The following is a 20,957-nucleotide window of genomic DNA, read 5'->3' as shown; positions in this document are numbered from 1 at the left end:
GTTGCCGAATTCCAAACTTTTTTAGCAAAAAGTTTGGAATTCGGCCGAAACTCGAACAGTCAATGTTCGGGTCGAACCGAAGGTCGACCCGAACCGTTCGATCATCCCTACTGACAAGTCCATCTCTGCACAGTGAGCAGTGAGTAAGCAAAGTCTGTAAAATAGATCGGCCTGTGTGAAAGGGGCATTAGTTTTATAACTCATCATTCCCACTATGCAGGTCTCTGTCACAGGCTGCCCATTTAAAGAAACTAACGCAGAAAGCTGGTGCTGTAGGTCACCACCTACTGACTAATAACTGGTAATTCAAAATAAAAATATATAATATTTTATATCTGAATATTAACCACTGGCCGACCACCCCACGCAGATTTACTGCAGCGGGGCGGCTCGGCTGCGCATAATCACGTAGATCTACGTGATTATGTGCACGTGGATTCGGCAGCGCGCGCACGCCGCCGGAGCTGCGTTCCCGCTGTGATTAGACACAGCGGGAGCCAGACCGCAGGAGGAGCATGCTTGATCACCGCCGGCCTCCCACAATCTTTGGCTTGAATGACAAAAGAGCCGTCTGACTATGTAAACAAAGCAGGCGGCTTTTCTGTCAGAGAGGCAGGGAAAGATAGTGTGATTCAGCCAAGCTGAATCATCGATCTCTCTCTGCCTCTGTCCAACCCATCCCCCCACACAGTTAGTACGCACTATCAGGCATACACTTAATCCCTTGATCACCCCCCCAGTGTTAGCCCTTTCCCTGCCAGTGTCATTTATACAGTAACAGTGCATATTAGTTAGCACTGATTACAGTATTAATGTCACTGGTCCCAAAAAGTGTCAAAAATGTCAGTTCGGTATTTGATCTGTCCGCCGCAATGTCGCAGTCCCGCTAAAAATCGCTGTCTAGTAAAAATATTATTAAATAAAAAGTCCAAAAATCTATCTCGTAGTTTGTAAACTTATAACTTTTGCACAAACCAATTAAAATACGAATTTTGGGATTTTTTTTACCAAAAAATATGTAGCACAATACAAATTGGCCTAAACTGATAAAAAAAAAATAGATTTTTTAATTGGGAATGTTTTATAGCAGAAAGTAAATAATATTGTGCTTTTTTCAAAATTGTCGCTCTTTTTTTGTTTAAAGCGCAAAATCTAAAAACTGCAGAGGTGAGCAAATACCACTATAAGAAAGTTCTATTTGTAGGAAAAAAAGGACATCAATTGTATTTGGGTACAGCGTCGCACGAATCATAAAAATTGCCTGGTCATTAAGGGGGTAAATCCTTCTGGAGCTGAAGTGTTTAAAGTATGTTCATTCCCCCTCCCCTTTCTTGGCCTGCCAGGCTGCATGCTCAGATAAGGGTCTGGTATGGATTTTAGGGGGGAACCCACTCCATTTTTTATTTTCCGTGGAGTTCCCCTTAAAATCTATACCAGACCTGAAGGGCCTGGTATAGATTTTGGGGGGACCCCATGTATTTTTTTTCTTATTCTGTCATAGGGTTCCCCTTAACCACCTGGGGGCACCCCAAAACACCCTCCCCATGTTGGGGGCAAGAGGCCTGGTATGGTTCAGGAGGGGGGGTCGCTCACTCGAATTTTAGCACAGGTGCTCCCCTAAACAGCAAACAGTTCATTCGCTTCAGCACAGAAAACAGTCTGGATGTCTTTTTGAGGTTTATTGCAGTAGAACTTGAACAGAAGGACAACAATTGGAATGGGATACTCCAAAATGCTTGAGTGCAAATTTAAAATGGAACATGGCACTTAGCACTTTTTGGCGGGGGGTGGGTACTTGGTTTTGTCAGGTACCTGCTCCCACTTTCAATCAAATGCACTGTGGCGATCTGAGCCGGAAGTTCCGCCCCCCCCTTTTCCCGCAGCCTTCGGTGACACATAAGAGGTCCCAGAGGGATCATTCACAATGCATAGCTCCCCACTGTCCCTGATTTTAAGGGACTATCCCTGATTTGGAACAAAGTCCCTCTGTCCCTCTTTCCTCCTCAATTTGTCCCTCATTTTGGTCTGATCTGTATAGTTGTATATAAAATGCACTGTTTATCCTTCAAAAAGTGTTTCCCAGTGCTAAACCTTTTATCCAATTTCTAAATTGCGGCATTTGTAAAGCTCAAAGCCAGTATAAAGGAATAGAAGTGGTAGAAAAATAAAAAAGCACTTGTGGGTATAACAAATTTTTGTGTGCAATTCCTCTTTAAGGGGGCGTGGCAGAGGGGCGTGTCCTATGCTTACATACTTTTGTTAATAGGTGTCCCACATTCCCATCTGAAAAAGTCGGAAAGTATGCGTGGCGCAGCTCGCGCATGCACAGTAGGAGACCAACTGTAAAGCCACTAGGCTTCACTGCCAGTTTCCCTTACTTACAATACCGGCGTCTGCACCCGAAACCCATTGAAGAATCGGACAGGTAAGTGTCCTTATATTAAAAGTCAGCAGCTGCAGTATTTGTAATTTTTTGAGGGAGAGCCTGGAGCTCCTCTTTAAGCTGAGGACACTTCTCTCTATAGCAGTAGCACAGTCACTAGGTTCACATGTTCATGTTGACCATGTACAATGAAAATCAGCACAATTGTAGTAGACTGGAGCAGCCTATCTCTTTCAGCTTATGACCATAAGACAGTCTGGACAAACTGGGCTACCTGGAACAGTCACACATCCACAGCTGGGACCATTGAAAACTGCAGCACAGTGCTCAGGCTTTACTCACAGACAAAGGATGGATCCTGTTTGAGGGCTCTGTCCATAGCATTGAGTAATCCAAAAGCCAGTCCTGGAAGGCTGCAGGGGTAAGCAGCCCCCTGGAGGAATGGCAGTTCATTCTTGCAGGCAGGACAAACAAGCACCAACAACCCCTTTCTGTCCAGGCTCCAGCATATTTACCTCTTCCCTCCCCGCTACTGGACATGGGGTAGTAAATATTCAGGCTGGGGATTTAAATTTTCCCGCCCCAAGCTCTGGAAGTTTCTCAACAAAACCAGGGGGAAACAATCAATACTACAGCCTGTGGAGCCACTACAGACTAAAGCAAACAATCCAGCTCCTCTGGCTACAGAATGAGCCAAAACTAAATTCCCCAAGCAACCTAACTAGGAGGGTACTACAAAGGCAAAATATCATTACAGCAGGGAAAAATCCAGAGGTGTAACTAAAACCTTCAGGGCCCCGATGCAAGAAATCATGAAGGGCCCCCCAGACCCCTGGCCGGGGCCATTCCCTTCAAGCCTGGGGCTCTTCCCACTGATCCTGGGGCCCTTTACTCTCATTGCGGGGCCCTTTATTACAGTCCCGCAGCGGGACCCTTTCACAAGTTCTGCAGTGGGCCCCCTTTCTGCCATCTTGGGGCCTCCCCACAGTGGTGGAATGCCAGGACCTGGTTGCAAGTGTGACCTTTGGGATCCTGGAAGTTCACCCACTCGTGTCAGTAGTTTTCATTTTTTGGTATTTTAATTGTATTATTTTTTATCATTTTATCTTATTTTTTTACATTGTCATTGACTATGACTCTGTCCATTCAGAAAGGGAAGGAGCTGGTAAATTACATATTTACCGATCCCTTCCTGATTCTCTATTGTGACACATCCCCTGCAGCAGCTGGCAGGAGAGGGGAGGGAGCACAGTGGGGGTGGGGGGGGGGCAGCACAGTGGGGAAGGGGGACCAGGGGAGCACACAGGGGCCCAGAGACAGCAGAACACAAGTGAACTGGATAGAAGGAGTGGCGGGGGCAGCATAAAGAGGAACCAATCTCCTCCATTTTCCTCCTGCAGCTACAGGAGGAAAAAGGAGGACAGTGATTTCTCTACATGCTGCCCCCACTGCCCCTCTTATTCAGGTGTACAGGGGAGCCGCTCAGGCGCCCTGGAGCATTGGGCCCGGTTGCAATTGCAACCCCTGCAGCCCCTGTAGTTACACCCCTGGAAAAATCCTTACCAATCCTCAAAGGCAATCACAAATTCCAAATTAAACATGCTAAAACAGCCTTTCTCGAGCAGGGTTCCATGGTGCCCTTGGGTTCCTGTGGAAGGTTATGAGCTCCTTGAGCAGTGAGCAGATTTATTTCTCGCCTACAGTGACCACTAGTGCAAAGGGATAATTTTCCATTAGCCACGTATGTAGAGGGGAGCTTCTACAATGATGACCATTGCAAAGGAGCAATTTTTCATCAACTATCAATACAGAGTGTCGGTCAACACTGACCACCAATACAAAGGAGCAATTTTCCACTACCCCCAACATAGAGAGCCTTCTCTACATTGACCACCAATGCAAAGTGTCATTTTTTTCACTAATCCCCAATGTAGAGAGTCACTTCTGTACTGACCACCAATGCAAAGGGAGGATTTTACACTAAGGATCAATGTAGAGGACCTTTTCTAAGCTGACCACAAAAGATAAGAAGACAAGACAATTGTTAAAGTGGTTGTAAAGTTCGAAGGTTTTTTTTATCCTAATGCATTCTATGCATTAAGATAGAAAACCTTCTGTGTGCAGCAGCCCCCCTCAGCCCCTCTAATACTTACCTAAACCCCATCTAGATCCATCTAGGCTGCCCAAGACTCTCCCTCATTGGCTGAGATGGCAGCACAGCTCCATTGGCTCCCGCTGTCAAAATCAGTTAGCCATTGAGGAGAGAGAGGAGGTGGAGCCAGGTCACGGCTCCATGTCTGAATGGACACAGGGAGCTGCAGCTTGGCTTGAGTGCCCCCATAGCAAGCTTCTTGCTGTGGGGACACTCAACAGGAGGGAGGGGCCAGGAGCAGCAAAGAGGGACCTGAGAAGAGGAGGACCCGGGTCAACCTGTGCAAAACCAACTGCATAGAGCAGGTAAGTATAACCTGTGTGTTATCTTTAACCAAAACAAAAATTAGACTTTACAATCCCTTTAATGTCTGTGTTTCTGTTGTGTGGTTATTTTTCATTTTAAGATTGTTTCTGAAAATAATTTTGCTGTATAGGGTAGGGGGGTGTAAAATGATCGACCCTGGGTCTCAAATACACTAGGTACACCAAATGATTTATTATTTCATCTAAACCTTTCTACAACCAATGTTCCATGAGATGTAAATTTTAGCAGGGGGTCCTCAATCCCTGAAAATTGTTTATTTTTTTTTAACCAAGAATTTTTTATTGAAAAAGAACATACAGAGTAGAACTGTAAACATCAACAGCAAATCCAGTCATAAATTGACCTTAGTACAAAATTTGACAATATGTAGTACAAATGAAGCAATGAAGCATAATACAAAATGTTTGGAATCTGAACAAAATAGCAGACACAACTCTTAGTCCCGGTTCACACAGGTCGCCGTAGGTCGCCTCCCATAGGGAAGCTGCGGACCCGTTCTAATAGGAGCGACACAAGTCGCTCCGACTTAGAAAAAGGGTCCGGAGCTTCTTTGGGGCGACCAGGAGGCGACCGCCATAGACTTCAATGTTATGAAGTCCGTGGCGGCCACTCCGAGGTCGCGGCGCGCTGCTCGCACCGCGACCTCCGCGAAGTAGCGTCGCCCCTATGTGAACGGGGCCTTAGGGCTCTTTCGCACGGGCGTTCCGTATGTCCGTTTTTCATCCCATAATGTATCTCTATGTAAATACGGATGTCAGCGGATGATCATCCGCTGGCATCCGTTTTTTCGTCCTTTCCGTTCAGTTCAGTTTTTTGGAACGGAAGAGAAACCTATTTTTTCTTCCGTTCAAAAAACGGAATGGACGCAAAAACGGATGTCAGTGGTGTCATCCGCTGACATCCGTATTTACATAGAGATACATTATGGGATAAAAAACCGCAAACGGATGGGATGAAAAACTGACAGACGGACCGGATGACACAAGTGTCATCCGTGTCCGTTTAAAAAAAAAAAGAAAAGGACCTGATCGGGCAAAAAAAACCGAACGCCCGTGTGAAAGAGCCCTTACAGCTTATCTCACTCAGGGTCGCACTTCTTGACTAGCCTGAGAGGGATTCCAGGAAGTTGTTTTTTATTAGGGAGTTGCCTGTCACCCCAAAGGGTTCAAGCTGTGATCAGTCAGCTCCAGGTCAGTGCTGTGAGAAGGTAGACCCGCCATGGCCGGCCTCCTTTTCCTGGCTTGAATCATGCCTAGTTACTTGTCAATTATTGTAAGTTATTAATACCGTATAAGGTGCGCCCCTTTTATTGGACGGGTATGTCCTGATACCCGAGGCTGAGGGGGGGTTTGTAAGAGGGGTGAAGTAGAAATAAGGAGGATGGGGAGGAAGGGGAGGGGAGGGGAATGAGGGGAAGGTTCCTACCACCAGAGGAGACTAGTTCCCTAGGATACTCGAAGTTTTGTACGAGAACATAAGAATTTCAAGTCATGGTAAAAGTTGTAAATCAAATGTAAATCAAACCAGCATTCTTTCCATTTTCCCTGAAAATTCTTTTAAAACAGGGGTGTCAAACTCAATTTCATCGCAGGCCGCATCAGCATTATGGTTGCCCTCAAAGGGCCGGTTATATCTGTAAGATTTGATGTCCAGAGCACCCCACTCCCTCTTACACCCTTACATGAGATGTCAAAAGCCCCCCACCATCATAAGTCAAGAGTCACCAACCCTTCCTTACATCACAATGCACCCCCTACCTTCTGCTACTGCCAGGAAGAAGAAGAAGAAGGTGGATCTGGGAAGAAAAAAGTGCAAGGTCTGGGGGAGGACCAGAGGAGGGCTGGAGTCAGCTTACAGAGTCTGCTGAATGCGCAGACCAAGGGAGGCAGAGACAAGGTGGTGTGGCTGCACAGAGAGGTGCAGGATCTGTTTGAAGAGTTCTGCCCTCCTCTCTGCTGCTGACTGCTGATAAGGGGGGGGGGGGGGACGAGCCTTTCTGCAGCAGCACAGAGAAGCGCAGGATTTGGCAAAGGAGTTCTGTCCCCTCTGCTGTCGACTACTGAGACAAAGTGGGGGAAGAGACAAGGAGGGTGCTGCAGCTGCGGGAGAGGTGCGAGGGCCACATGAAATGCCCTGGAGGGCCGCATTCGGCCCGCGGGCCTTGTGTTTGACACCTGTGTTTTAAAGGATCTCCCAAGATAAAAAGTATGAGACATGGTTTTACAATGTTTTTTCCCCCCCCCCAATAATAATAACAGTCAGTTTTATTTGGCGTTCTCAGAAACACAAAATATGTCACACTTTCCTTAAGCGATCTACCGTGTCTGCCAGAACGAGATGCTTTGCATGACTCTTCCACATTTTCAAAGCTTGAACAGCAAAGAAAACTTTTCTTATGCGATCCTTCATGGGACATTTTCACAGCTAATACATAACTCTTTCCATATGTTGAGGCAAAACTTCATTTATTTCAGTCAAAAGGGTGCCATTAGGTTTTCTCTTGTGATCTTCTATTGAACAACTCTATAGTTGACTATGTGAACCAAAATCATATTTCAGTTCCCACAGTGATGAGAGAGAGTGTCAGGATTCCAGACTGAATTCTTGTCTCAGGTCATTGACGGGGAAGGTATTAAAGTCTTTGTATTAGCATGACATCCGGGGAATTAGTATTCTAGTAAAAGAGGTCATCGCTGAAAACCTGCATACTTTCTAACTAAAGATTCCTTTTAGAGATCAGGACAAGCTGAACTGCTAATAACAAAGGATATAAGCTTCTCATATATAGAATGCATACATCGTTTCCAACTCATTTTTTTTTTTTTTTTTACAGGTGTACACTTACTACCTTACATTGTAGCAAAGTGTAATTTCTTCAGTGTTGTCACATGAAAAGATATAATAAAATATTTACAAAAATGTGAGGGGTGTACTCACTTTTGAGGGATACTGTAGTTTACAATAATGAAAAAGGACACGTCTATCCAGTTCAACCTATGTGTGTGTACACTATATTACCAAAAGTATTGGGACACCTGCCTTTACATGCACAGGAACTTTAATGGCATCCCAGTCTTAGTCCGTAGGGTTCAATATTGCATTGGCCCACCCTTTGCAGCTATAACAGCTTCAACTCTTCTGTGAAGGCTGTCCACAAGGTTTAGTAGTGTGTCTATGGGAATATTTGACTATTCTTCCAGAAGCGCATTTGTGAGGTCAGGCACTGTTGTGGACTAGAAGGCCTGGCTCCCAGGCCAGTCAAATTCCTCCACCCTAAACTCATTCATTCATGTCTTTATGAACCTTGCTTTGTGCACTGGTGCGCAGTCGTGTTGGAACAGGAAGGGGTCATCCCCAAACTGTTCTCACAAAGTTGGGGACATGAAATTGTCCAAGATGTCTTGGTATGCTGATGCCTTAAGAGTTCCCAGCCCCTGAAAAACAACCCCACACCATAATGCCCCCTCCACCAAATGATTTGGATCAGTGCACAAAGCAAGGTCCATAAAGACATGGATGAGTGAGTTTGGAGTGGGGGAACTTGACTGGCCTGCACATATTCCTGACCTCAACCTGACAGAACACATTGGGATGAATTTGTGCAGAGACTGCGAGGCAGGCCTTTTCATCCTCACAAATGCACTTGTGGAAGAATGGTCAAACATTCCCACAGATACACTCCTAAACCTTCCCAGAAGAGTTGAAGCTCTTGTAGCTGCAAAGGGTGGGCCAACTCAACATTGAACCCTACAGGCTAAGACTGGGATGCCACCAAAGTTCATGTGTGTGTAAATGCCGGCGTTTCAATATTTTTGGTAATATAGTGTATGTGCATGATTATTATTCTCTAACAATTCCCATAGCCCTGTATATTCTGCTTCCTGAGGAAGATATCTAAAAGTTTTTCGAAGCTGTCAACACTCTCAGCTCGTACCACTTCCTGGGGGAGGGAGTTCCAAATTTTTACTGCTCTAACAGTAAAAAAGTCAGAACCGAAATAACCTTGCGAGCAACTGAATAACGCTAGCTTATCTAATGGAAGATGCTGACACTCATTACATTCCCATAATACCGTGCATTTTGACCAAAACTAAACAAAAGGATTGTGCAGTGCTTTTCCTTCCAAATGAATTCATAAAAATTTATATATGTACAAAATCCTAAATATAAATAATTAAGTGCTATAATAACATAATTCCTTTTGTGATAATATTTGAGTGAATTTTTTTTTATATTATACATATTAAATAATAAAAAAATATTAAAACAATCTATAAAAGTGCAGTCCCAAACGGAGTTTTCCAGTGTCCAATATAATCCAAGTGAAGCAACATTTTTACACAGTGCCGTGTCTTCATGCCCAAACTTCTTCTTGTGTTCAACCCTTTGTGCATATTTAATGCTATGTATCTGGATAAGCCAGAGCCTTTGGAGTCAGGCTGCCCATGCTCAGTTTGGTTTGCATTGCTAGAGAGGTTTTTTTTTTTTTTACTTGGGAGAGTGCATGTGATCAGCACAGGGCCAAGAGTGTCAGAGGTCCTGAATCCTGATAGGACAGCTCAGTACAGTATAAAAACTACAGTATAAAAACAGTATAAAAAAAAAAACTCCTCCTACAAGCTTTACCAGGAACTGATAGAAGTCATAAGACTGCTATATACGGTGATGAGAAAAGGTATTTAACAGTTTATATGTACTAAAACTATTGCATTTCCATGTTCCGTGCAGTGTGGGAGACCAGATACAGTGAATGCAGGGTCCCGGGATAGTAACACTTTAAGTAAGGTTAAACAGCTCTTAAAGTCCTTCCAGGACTAAACAAAGGGTGTCCTTTTCCCCTCGATTATCCTCCTTAGTACAGCTGCTTAAAGGGGTTGTAAACTCTCATTGGTTCATTTGTACCTATATGTAAGCACATAATAAGGCTTACCTATAGGTACTGTAAATATCTCCTAAACGTGCACAGTTTAGGGGATATTTACTGTATATGCAGCCGATTGCATCATCGGCACATGCGCCCTGAAGAAACGGCCACCCGTGCCATTCTTTAAGAGCCCCGTGCCGTGACCAGCGGCTCCTGCGACATCACGCGGCTCAGGCCAGTCACACAGCTGGAGTCTGCGGACCCAGAAGGAAGACGGGAGAAGATGGACACTGCCTCCAGCGCTGACAACACATCGATGGAGGGCTTCATTTGCAGGTAGGTTTCACATAATGTGCTAGAGTGTGATGCATACTAACACATTATGTCTTTACTTTGCAGGTCAGGAAAAAAATGGTTTACTTTCTCTTTAAATCTCCTCAAACCATGACAGTCATACTCGATTTTCAGGCTGGCCAGCATTACTTTGTCAATCCAAATAAAGTACATCAGATGCACCCCAGGATTCCTAAGATACCAGCTGCTTAAAGAAAATGTCTCTTGCTTCAAGGAGGAATTTGTGCATGAAGACACGGCACTGTGTATAGATGTTGTTTTACTTGGATTATATTGGACGCTGGAAAACTCCATTTGGGACTGCACTTTTATACATAGATTTTTTTTTTAAAAAAGTTATTATTTAATATAATAAAAAACATTTTCACTCAAATATTATCACACGGAGAATTATGTTATTATAGCACTTGATTATTTATATTCTGGATTTTGTACATATGTGATTTTTATTTATTTATTTGGAAGGAAAAGCACTACATAATAATTTTGTTTAGTTTTGGTCTAACCGTAAAAAATCCTTTCCACAATCTAAGGTTAAACTTCCTTTCTTCTTACCACCAGCCATGGCCATGTAACTTCTTCCAAGACCTTAGAATAAACAGTTTATTACAGTTACTGAAGTCCCTTAAATATATTTGTACACTGTAATCCTATCCCTCTTAATGCATGTGTTTTATATGTAGAAGTATCGAGGATGCAAAAAAACTAGAGAATGATTATATTACATGTAATATGTAAGTCACTTTTGGTTGAAATGACACTTTAACATGTGACCACAACACCATGGTTGGTTTTCGCAAGAACAAAATCGTTTCTTTAATTCAGAATAAACAGACGATCTTTAACTGCTTGCTGTAAATGCACTGTGAGCTGGTGGCAGCTGCAGGCACCGCGACGTACTGGTGAGCATGTGCACTGGTGCTCCCCTCGATCAAATGATTAAAATATCACCAAAACAGTCATGAATGGCTTCCATTCATGACTGTTTTGCTTAGTATTGTGATGCTGTGATTGACCCACAGCTATCACATGGTACCTGGGCCAATAACAACACCCTGCACCACGTGATTAGCTGTAGCTAATCACAGATCACAATGGTAATCAAACTGTCATAAATGAAAGCCATAAATGACAACTAAAACTATTGCTTATATCCGTAAATATCACTGTTTTATAAGCAATAATAGTGAAAAAAAAAAAACAAAACCTTAGCTAGATTTACCGGTGATGGTATTTCTAAGAGCCTTTCAGGACAGCACCTGGAGAGAGCGTAGCTTCATCCAATTTTCCCAGGAAACACTGCAGCCTTTAAATTCCCTCCTCTTCCACCATGCCTTCAGTTATAGAGTACCCTCTGACATGCTGGAAAACAGAGCACAAACAACCATAACAAGCTATTAAGTCAGATTTTAGAAACAAAAAATCCCAGGGAGGGTAGTAGCTGCTGTCCTGAAAGACTCTTAGAAATATCGTCACTGGTTAGTATAAGTAAGGTATTCCCAAATCGCCTTTCAGGACAGCAGGTGGAGAGGATAACCAAGAAATTTACCCTAGGGTGGGACCACTGCCTGCAGCACCTTCCTACTGAAGGCCTGATCTGCAGCTGACAGTAAGTCTAGCCTATAGTGCTTAAGGAAAATAGAAAAGCTGGACCAGGTAGCTGCCTTGCAGATTTGTTCAGGTGAAGCACCTTTCGGCCCAGGAAGCTGCCACTGACCTTGTAGAATAGGCAGCAATACCCTCTGAAGGATTTTCCCCCTGGGCAATGTAGGATTCTTTGATTGCCCACCTAAGCCACCTTCCTAAAGTACTCTTGGAAACCTTTTCTCCTTTGCGGGATCCCGTGAAGAGTGCGTTTGATTTCCTGAAATATTTGGTTAATGATAGAAATTGTATTAGGCATCTTCTCACATCTAAAGTATGGAAGGCCTTTTCCTTAGCGATAGCTGGAGTCGAAGAAAAGGTAGGGAGCACTATTTCCTGAGTACGATGAAATGACATAGAAATCTTAGGAAGAAAAGCCAGATCCATTCTGAGAATCACTCGGTCCGGAAAAATAATTAAAAAAGGATTTGCGACTGACAAGGCCTGAATTTCACTGATTCTTCGGACTGACAAGATCGCTGCCAGAAAAATTGTTTTAAGAACTAAAATCTTCATCATTTCTTCCTCTAAAGGTTCAAACCTAGTTTTAGTGAGTCCTTATAATAATTAAAGTTTCTTGCGATAATGTTTTCTCACAAACAACTGAAAGAGCCGCCACTTGGGTTTTTAGGGTGCTGGCTGCCAGCCCCTTCTCCATTCCAAAACTGAAATTATATTCTTAACTTGAAGACCCTTGAAAGAGCACCAGAAATTATATTTCTTCCACACCTTCATGTAGATAGCCCTGGTCACCTTTTTTCTACTAGAAAGAAGAGTGGTAACAAGCTTCTCTGACAGACCCCTGGCCCTTAAGAGGTCTTCTTCAGAAAACAAGCCGTCAATTGTAGCCGATCTGACTCCGGATGGTTCAGTGTTCCCTATGTTAGTAGATCCCTCCTGAGTGGAAATTTCCAGGGGGGGTTTCGTAGCTAGATTTAGAAGTGTCGCAAACCATGGCCTCTTTGGCCAAAATTGAGTGTCCAAGATTAATCTGTGGATTCTTCTTTGAACTTCCCGAGGACCAGAGGTATCAGCTGGAAGGGGGGGACGCATAGCACAAGAGAAAGTCCCACGGATAAGCAAGGCCTCTAGACCCCAGGCCTGATCCTCTGTGTGAAGAGAAAGGAATATTGGTGCTTTTGTGTTTTGATGGTTCGCAAATAGATTGACCTGAGCATGGCCCCAGACTTCCGCAACCATCAGGAAGACTTCCTGGTTTAGGCTCCATTCTACTTCAATTTTTTTTTTCTGCTCCAGGGACTGGAAGCGGAAGCACCGACCTCCGACCCGCCCACTGACCCTTGCGTTCCAGCGGCCAGAACCAATGCCGCTACGCCCCCACCGGAAGTCCGGCCCAGCGGAACAACCTCACTCGCCGGCCGGGACCCAGGCCCGACATGCATGGACTGCCTAGCAGCCTCTAACTCCCTGCTCCCGGGCACACAGGCTAGACATTCCGGCGAGGCACTGCTCCCCTGAGCTTTAAGGACCAAAGGCTCCGGAACACCCCCCTCCAGTACACCGGGGGGGGGGTGCTGGGATGGTCAATAAAAAACAAAAACCTAGGAGGTAAGCCTACCCCTTCTCCACCTGGAGAGAGCGCAGCCCCCTAACTGGTTCCCTGCAGCGCTTCCAAAATGGCAGAGGAAACACAATAACTGAAGGCATGGTGGAAGAGGAGGGAATTTAAAGGCTACGGTGTTTCCTGGGAAAATTGGGTGGAGCTGCGCTCTCTCTAGGTGCTGTCCTAAAAGGTGATTTGGGAAAAATCCATGATCATTCCCCCCTAGAGTGGTATACTGTCACACAGAACAGGATGACCTTGAATAAAAAATTATTTAATTAAAATTATTATCATAATTTTTTTTTTTTTTTTTTTTACATACTGTCACGGTGAGTATCCCTGATCGCCACCATGGCAGTCATTTGATGATGCTGTACTGTATAGGTGACAGTATGTAAAACCTAATGTGAGAAAAAAAAACAACAAACTTTATTTAGTTTTTTGATTTTTCAGAAAATGGTGACACAAAAAACTCTCCATGTCTCTTGCTAAATACCTCAGACTGTCTACTTTCAAAAAGGGGTCATTTGGGGGGGTTTTTGTACTGTTCTGGCATTTTAAGGACCTCAAAAAAAGGAGATAGGCTCTTGATCAATTACCAAATATATATACGTATATATATATATATATATATATACTAGGGATGGACCGATTATCGGCACCACCGATATATCAGGGACCGATATGCACTTTCCCCAATATATCGGAATCGGCCCCTGAGGTTACCAATATTGCTGATATTTCGGGAAAGTTCTGTACCAGAGTGATGCCTGCAGCTAGAGGCATCATCCCGGTTAGAGCTCACAATCTAGGATATGTTTTAGAACAGAAAGTAAAAAATATAGAGTTTTTTTAAAAAAATTTCTGTCTTTTTTTGTTTACATAGCAAAAAATAAAAAACACAGTGGTGATATAATACCACCAGAAGAAAGCTCAGTTTAAGTGAAAAAAAATTATATAAATGTCATTTGCTTACAGTGTTGCATGACCACGCAATTGCCAGTTAGGGTAGCACAGTGCTGGATAGCAAAACATGGCCTGGTCATGAAAAGGTTTAAATAATTTTAATTTTCTTTCCATATTTTCCAAAAACCTAAAGCAATAAAATGAAGTCTTCAAAAGACTCACCATGCCTCTTAAAAATACCTTTGGGTGTTTACCAAAATGTGGCAATTTTTGTTGGTATTTCTACCGTCCTATTGCTCCAGGGTCTCCAAAAACATGATAGGTAGGTGGTGGTAAACATGAGATAATATTCTGAATAGATCAAGACCTCACAGCTGGGGACCATGGGGCAAGTTTCTGAGCAGTCTGGATTACTTTGCGTCCAATGTACAACTACTGGTGGCCAATGCGATTTTCAGAACACTGAACAGTCAGAGGGATAATTTAGGGTCGTTTTACTTACAAGAGCCAGCACACCTTCCAGCCACCTTCCTCCGGACATGGTTCAGTGAAGGAAACATATGGGCAGGTAGAGTTTACTGCTGCCCCATCAGGGAAGTTAAGGGTTAACTACATTCCTGGGTTTTTTGGTGGGTTCTTTTTGGATCTGACCATCCGATCCTGTGTGATATAAAAAGGATGAGGACCCGATCCTAGGGGAGTGAGTGAGGTCTTAGAGAGAGAGAGAGAGAGGAGATTCAGTCACGCTGTCTGTATAAGAGAAAAGACACAGATGACCAGCAACGTGTTGGAGAATTGCTGGAACTTGTAGTTCTACCCGAAGATGCCAGTTCCCGGACTCTGTCAAGTATGGAACCTGCCAAAGATGGATTCTTTCCTATGCAGGTATGCTGGGGCAGCCACAAGTCTGAGTTAGAGACTAGAGATGCTAGGGGAATGTCTGCACTTTATTCCAAACTGTTATTTCTGAATGCTATCAAGTTACTTAAAGAATAAATTAAAGCTTTTAAACCTTTCCCTGTTTTTAAGTTACTAAAGGCGTGCAATGTAAGTAACCGCAACTTATAGTCTACAGCCTGGGTCACTATGCGCATTGGGTTTGAAGACCTCAGTACAAAGAGTTAATACTGTATGAAGTTACAGTGGTTTCCAAGGGTAACAAAGGTTTATCTAACAGCCTGTCATTAAGCGTGTACATGGCAGGTGAGATAGACTCTTGCAGCGAGGGAAACGTTGTAGGCCTCCTTCGGCCGTAAAACATCCCCCTTAGCAACAGGAGCAGATCTGCACCACTGGGGCCCTCATCCTGTACACAGGTATGGAAGAGAAAGAGTTAAGTGAAGTGCATACATGGAGTCCGTGATAGGTGCATGGCGCAACCCCATACCGTTACTGGGAGTGAGGTAGCAGTGATACACTGAACAGGTAAAGAGGGCATTGGCTCAGCATGTCCCTTCACTAGTAACCATGGTGATGCTTAATACATCCAGAGAGTTTACTAGAGTTCCATTTTTTTTCCTCTACCGGATCATAAGCATGAGAAAAAGGTACCCCATGTGTATGGCAGTGACCCTGTTCAAAGTGATTAGCATTGCCCAGAAGAACCCATCCCAGGGTAGGCATCTCATGTGACCCTTGCTTGGCATCCAACGAGGAGGGAAACATGAAGGAGCTTCATCAGCTTCTAGGTAGATTCATCCAGACCCTCAGCCCTGACACCGCCGGCACTGAGGCCTATAGAACCACTACGCATTCCATGAGCTGCCTCAAGACAGCAGCCCCTCAGGCTATGGAACCCTCCTGGGGAGAGAGAACCCCACTCTCCAGTGCTTCAGTATATCTATCACCATTCCAATCCCCTTCTGGACACTCCTCCCCAGGGATTGTCTGGAACCTGATAAATATTCAGGCTGGTTGTTTTGAATCTCCTGCCCTTAGCTCTAAAAGCTTCTTCCAGAGGCAAGGGGAAGCAGTCAACTCCTAGCCTGTAAAACCATTAACAGTGCAGAACTGCTCCCTTGATTGCAGAAGGAGCCAAAAATGAAATTTACCTAGCATCCTAGTTAGGAGGGTGCTACGTATTTATTTTGATTATTTGTATATAGTCTGTGTTTGCAAAACAATCTTTTACCCAAGGTGAATGCATGACTGAATCTCCAAACCAACCTAGACTTTTGAGAGCCCAGCATTGCCTACCTGCACATTAGCAACCTATGTAAATCTGTTCAAACACAAAGTGATTTTCTGCTGATTCCTGGCGATGACTGTTCTGGTCAAACGCTGAGCTTTCGGGTCCAACACATGCAGCTGCATATGTACGGACAACATTGCTAGATTCTAAAAGACTGCATTTGGCCTGCTTTTTTTAAAGTTCAAATGCATCTTTCAGGGCATGCTGCGTCCAAAAAACTCAACACAAAGCAGGTCAGCCTCTGAACTGCCATGTGTACCGCATTCCAAAAGTGCAGCAAATGTAGACAAACCATGCTTATTGACCCGAGCCTGATACAGAAAGTATCCTAAAGTTTAGAGTTGTCATGAAAGCAAGAAGTGAGGGGAAATCTTCCAGAGGGAACAAATGTACTGATGACAGCTGTCTAAGATGCACATTCCGATCACTTTGGGGAGATTTCCTCTTACTTCTTGTTTAGCCTCCAAAACAGATAGCAAAGGGAAATCCAACCCCCCCCCCCCCAAAAAAAAAAGAAAGTTTTGACTTTACATGTGCCTTGATCTGCCACTATAGAGGCAAAAGTAAAATAAAGCTGCATTGTAAAACACAACGCAATATATTTGCCCTTCGGGCATTAAAACTCCTCTGCTGATCTCCAGCCATATGGCCATATTTGGGCTATGATGTCAGCTACCATCCCTGCACCTTTGTTTACATGGCCGGGGATTCCTGGCTAACAAATTAAAGGGATTAGGTGATATCACTGGTTGCTAAGGACAAGAATGGTGCCAGTACGTGCTGCTTCCTTAACAACAATTGCCAGGAGATGGAAGCTGTCATATTTATTATTAGTAGAAAAAAAATGCTACTTTATAGCATGATCAGCTTCTGCCTAATGGGCTACAAGTTCTGTGTTTGGACGAGCTCCAAAACAAGCAAAATTCAATCCAAACCAATACACAACCTCCAATGTGTATATGACATCAAGAGGGTTTAGGTACCTCATGTGTATGGCAGTGACCCTTTTAAAATAAGAGCCCACCTAAGGGTAAGCCTCTCATGTGACCCTTGCTTGGCGCCCAACGAGAGGGGAAACAGACATCAAGAGAGTTTAGATACCTCATGTGTATGGCAGTGACCCTTTTAAAAGAAGACCCCCCCCCAGGGTAAGCCTCTCACGTGACCCTTGCTTTGAGCCCAACGAGAGGGGAAACATAGAGGACGTGATGACCACCCTGTAACCTCCCCTTACAAACAGATTATCCAATTCAGCATTTTGGACGCACTATGTACATCCAAAGAGTGAACCTTTAATCACAAGCTGATGGCTGCAGTACAGCCCGCTCTCAGCTTCAAAGTGAAAGTGCAGCTCCATAGTTGCCGATTACTTTCACCTAGCCTGCCGCACCATGCCGCCATCCCCCCTCCCCCCAACCTCCTAGTGGTTCCTGGGCTGTCCCATGCTCAATGGTGCCCAGGAACACATCCGCCGGCTGGGGGAGAGAGATTGCAGTGAGACGAGGCAAATCCATGCCTCATTTTCATCTGCAAACAATGAAACCGGAAGTGGGTGTTTGTTAACCCCTTGTGATTAGCAATCAAGTAAAAATAAATATAATAATAATAGAAAAAAAATTATAATAAAATATATATAAAAAAAAAAAAAGAAAACCCCTGTAGCCCTGCATGCCTGTGCAAACGCAAATGTGTGCCCAGGGTGCGCACGCGCATGTAAATCGCAGTCGCACCATACGTGTGCAAACGTCAGAGTGAAAATAATAATTCTAACATAAGAACTACTAATATACTCTAAAATGATGAGCTGTAAAGGCTTTCAAAGCATCATCTATTGGGATTTTTGGGCACCATCGTTTTTGGCGATATTGAGGGTGCATGCAATTTTAAAACATGGAATGTATTTACTTGATGCAACCTCATCTTTTATATTTTAACCAAAAATGGGTATTATATGGTGTGATTTTGCACTAAAATTAAATTTATTATATTTTTTTCATGAAAATTTGCGTTTAAAACACAGTTGCGCAAATATCATGTGAAACAAAAATTTGAAAACTATGACCTTTTTTTTCTACAGGGCCTCTGCTTTCAGAAAATATATCATTTTCTTGGGGGTTAATTAATTGTATTGCCAAAAATGTAGATTTTTGCGTGTATGCAGAAAATAAAAATAAAAATTATCTGGAGCCAAACTGCTTAACACGCGCACACATTAAAATTCTGGTGTCTGCAGTTGAGCTTTAATTATTGTCAAGATAAACATCACAGCGCCTTACCTCATGTGCATTGCCATACAGCCAGTGCGTCTCAGGACCTGGAAAGGAACTGAAATCTTTCAGATGCTGCTTCCTCCTCAGGTACAATGAATAAGCTGTATATAGGACATAGAGAACACACAGCCAGGCAACCCAGTGAAATATATCTGAAAAACTCAGAGAAGGCAATCCAAATATAGAGGACGCCATGCTGGAAGTGCACACTGCACTGTGTACACTACACTGAGTGATCTCTGTACTGTATGTCAAGTCTTATATATAGTTTAGTAACAGGAGAAGGCGTGACTTCACAAATGCAATTGCTAGAAATGAACGGCGTAGGAGGATAAACCCTGAAGGTAAAAGGTGTGACTTCCCAAACAATCATTCACAGATAGAGCAGGTGCATGAATCAGCATGCATGCAAAGGAAAGAAAGCAAACAAACGAGTCTATCAAAAAACAATTTCTAGTGGATTCATTTTTTTTAGGTATGCATTAGCCAAATGTATTTATTTGCAATTCATTTATAGGTAAGTGTTGCAGTTACAGTAAAAACAGAATTAAAATAAATACATTTTTTCATTTTCACTTGGGTTACATAGATTGAAAAAAGGACACATCTTTCAAATAAATAAATAAATAAAAATCCCAAACCCGCAGTCGCACGACATGTCATTCTCCATGTTTCCAATGATAACCATTCATATATGCGCAACTAAAAGTTGCAGCAGCTTCAAAGTAGTTCATGCACTACTTTGGTCCGACTTTCATGCAACTTGAGGGCCATAGACTTCAATGTTAACCCTCAGAGGTTGCATGAAAGTCATACCTGAATGTTATACAATGCAACTTGTGTGCACAGTTGTCCACTAAAACTGGTCAAAGCCAAAGTCTTATCCAATTTGCTCCCATCCAAAGTTGCATCAAAGTTGCACTCTAAAGTGTGAAAGGGGCCTAAAGCATGATCCAGTCTTCTCCAACCGGGAAAAGATGGAAAATTGTACAGTTACCTGTTGGTTATTTTTCTTTCCTAGAAACAGAAAAAAGGAGGGCGCAAATGCCTAGTTCATTACCTTAGAAATTTTATTTACAAAATGCCAAAAGCATACTCAGAAACATAAAAGAATAAAATGCATGTCATGAAAAATTCCAGTAACGAGGATGACACATCTCTGCGGTTGGACACTGACGCGTTGGGGGGGGGGGGGCATGCTGCCTTCCTCAGAGCCCTGAACTGTGTCAGCTGTCCAACCACAGAGATGTGTCATCCTCGTTACTGGAGTTGTGTATGACATGCATTTTATCCTTTTATGTTTGTGAGTATGCTTTTGGCGTTTTGTAAATAAAATTTCTAAGGTGTCTAAGGTAATGCACTAGGCGTTTGCGCCATCCTTTCTTTCTGTTTCTAATGATTTGGAGTTCCCCCGCTCAAGGAGAGCAGCGTCTTCAACAACACCAACCTATCAGAGTGAGCGCTGCCGCTAAGGTTTGACAGTCCTTTCAGATTTTTCTTTCCTGATATAAATGCATGATAACACACTCATGAATAACTTTGCCCATCTATAGGACCAGCCAACAAATAAGGGGTGGCACTCAAGGCTCCAGCCAGGTTCTCTCCTGTAGTACACCGCTGGGAGTGTTGGCAAGGACAGAGCACATCTCAGCTCTAATAATACAACAGACAAAAAAGGTCCTATTTACCAGGCTGAGTCTGTCATTTCACATATCCACGGGGTCTTCCAGTGATGTGCGGTGCATAGGAGCTTTTTTGTCTGTTGAATCTATGGGACCGACCACTCTATAAATAAAGGAACCTAGTCAGGCACAGCACATTAATAAATAAGTAGGTGCCAAAGGACTAGGAGCGAATCCTATGCTGCAATGCATTTATATGACAGAAATTGTGTTAGAAGTGCTAGTTCCAAAAAGGCTAGATCACTCGTAAAATGCAGGTAGCTAGAAGCCACTCTCTGTTACATGGGGTATCCTTAGGGTCCCCAGAGTATCCCAAGTACAGTGTGAAAGATTAGCATGCCACACATTTGTAATAGGTCAAGTCAAAGTTTATTTTCTTAATAAAAGGTCAGGCGATAATGCTATCACTTTTCGAGGGCTCAACATTCCCCCTTCAATGAGGCTTGTCTAAGCATAGGTAATGACATTATTGTCTTACTTTTTATCAAGGATGATAAACTTCTACTGGACCTATACGTGTGTCTTTAATATCACACTATGATATTGTATCAGGAAAGGAAAATTACCGACAGGTAAGTATACAATTTCCCATTTTCCTGATAATCAAGGCATCATACTCA

At 43.4% G+C, this 20,957-nt stretch overlaps 1 protein-coding gene across 1 annotated transcript in view; it reads right to left on the bottom strand.

Annotated features, from left to right (window-relative positions):
* LOC309561370 (cytochrome P450 4B1-like) overlaps positions 1-18,881 on the bottom strand; it is a 70,188-nt gene extending 51,307 nt beyond the window's left edge. The window contains exon 1 of the mRNA XM_082265250.1: positions 18,662-18,881. Coding sequence (XP_082121376.1) covers positions 18,662-18,850 — 189 coding nt within the window. The 5' untranslated portion in view covers positions 18,851-18,881. The remainder of the gene's footprint in view (positions 1-18,661) is intronic.
* Between the last annotated feature and the right edge of the window lie 2,076 nt (positions 18,882-20,957).

Source organism: Pelophylax lessonae, assembly GCF_965119305.1.
Source record: "Pelophylax lessonae genome assembly, chromosome: 8".
In the NCBI taxonomy this organism is placed as follows: domain Eukaryota; kingdom Metazoa; phylum Chordata; class Amphibia; order Anura; family Ranidae; genus Pelophylax; species Pelophylax lessonae.
This window is presented reverse-complemented; position numbering and strand designations above follow the sequence as displayed.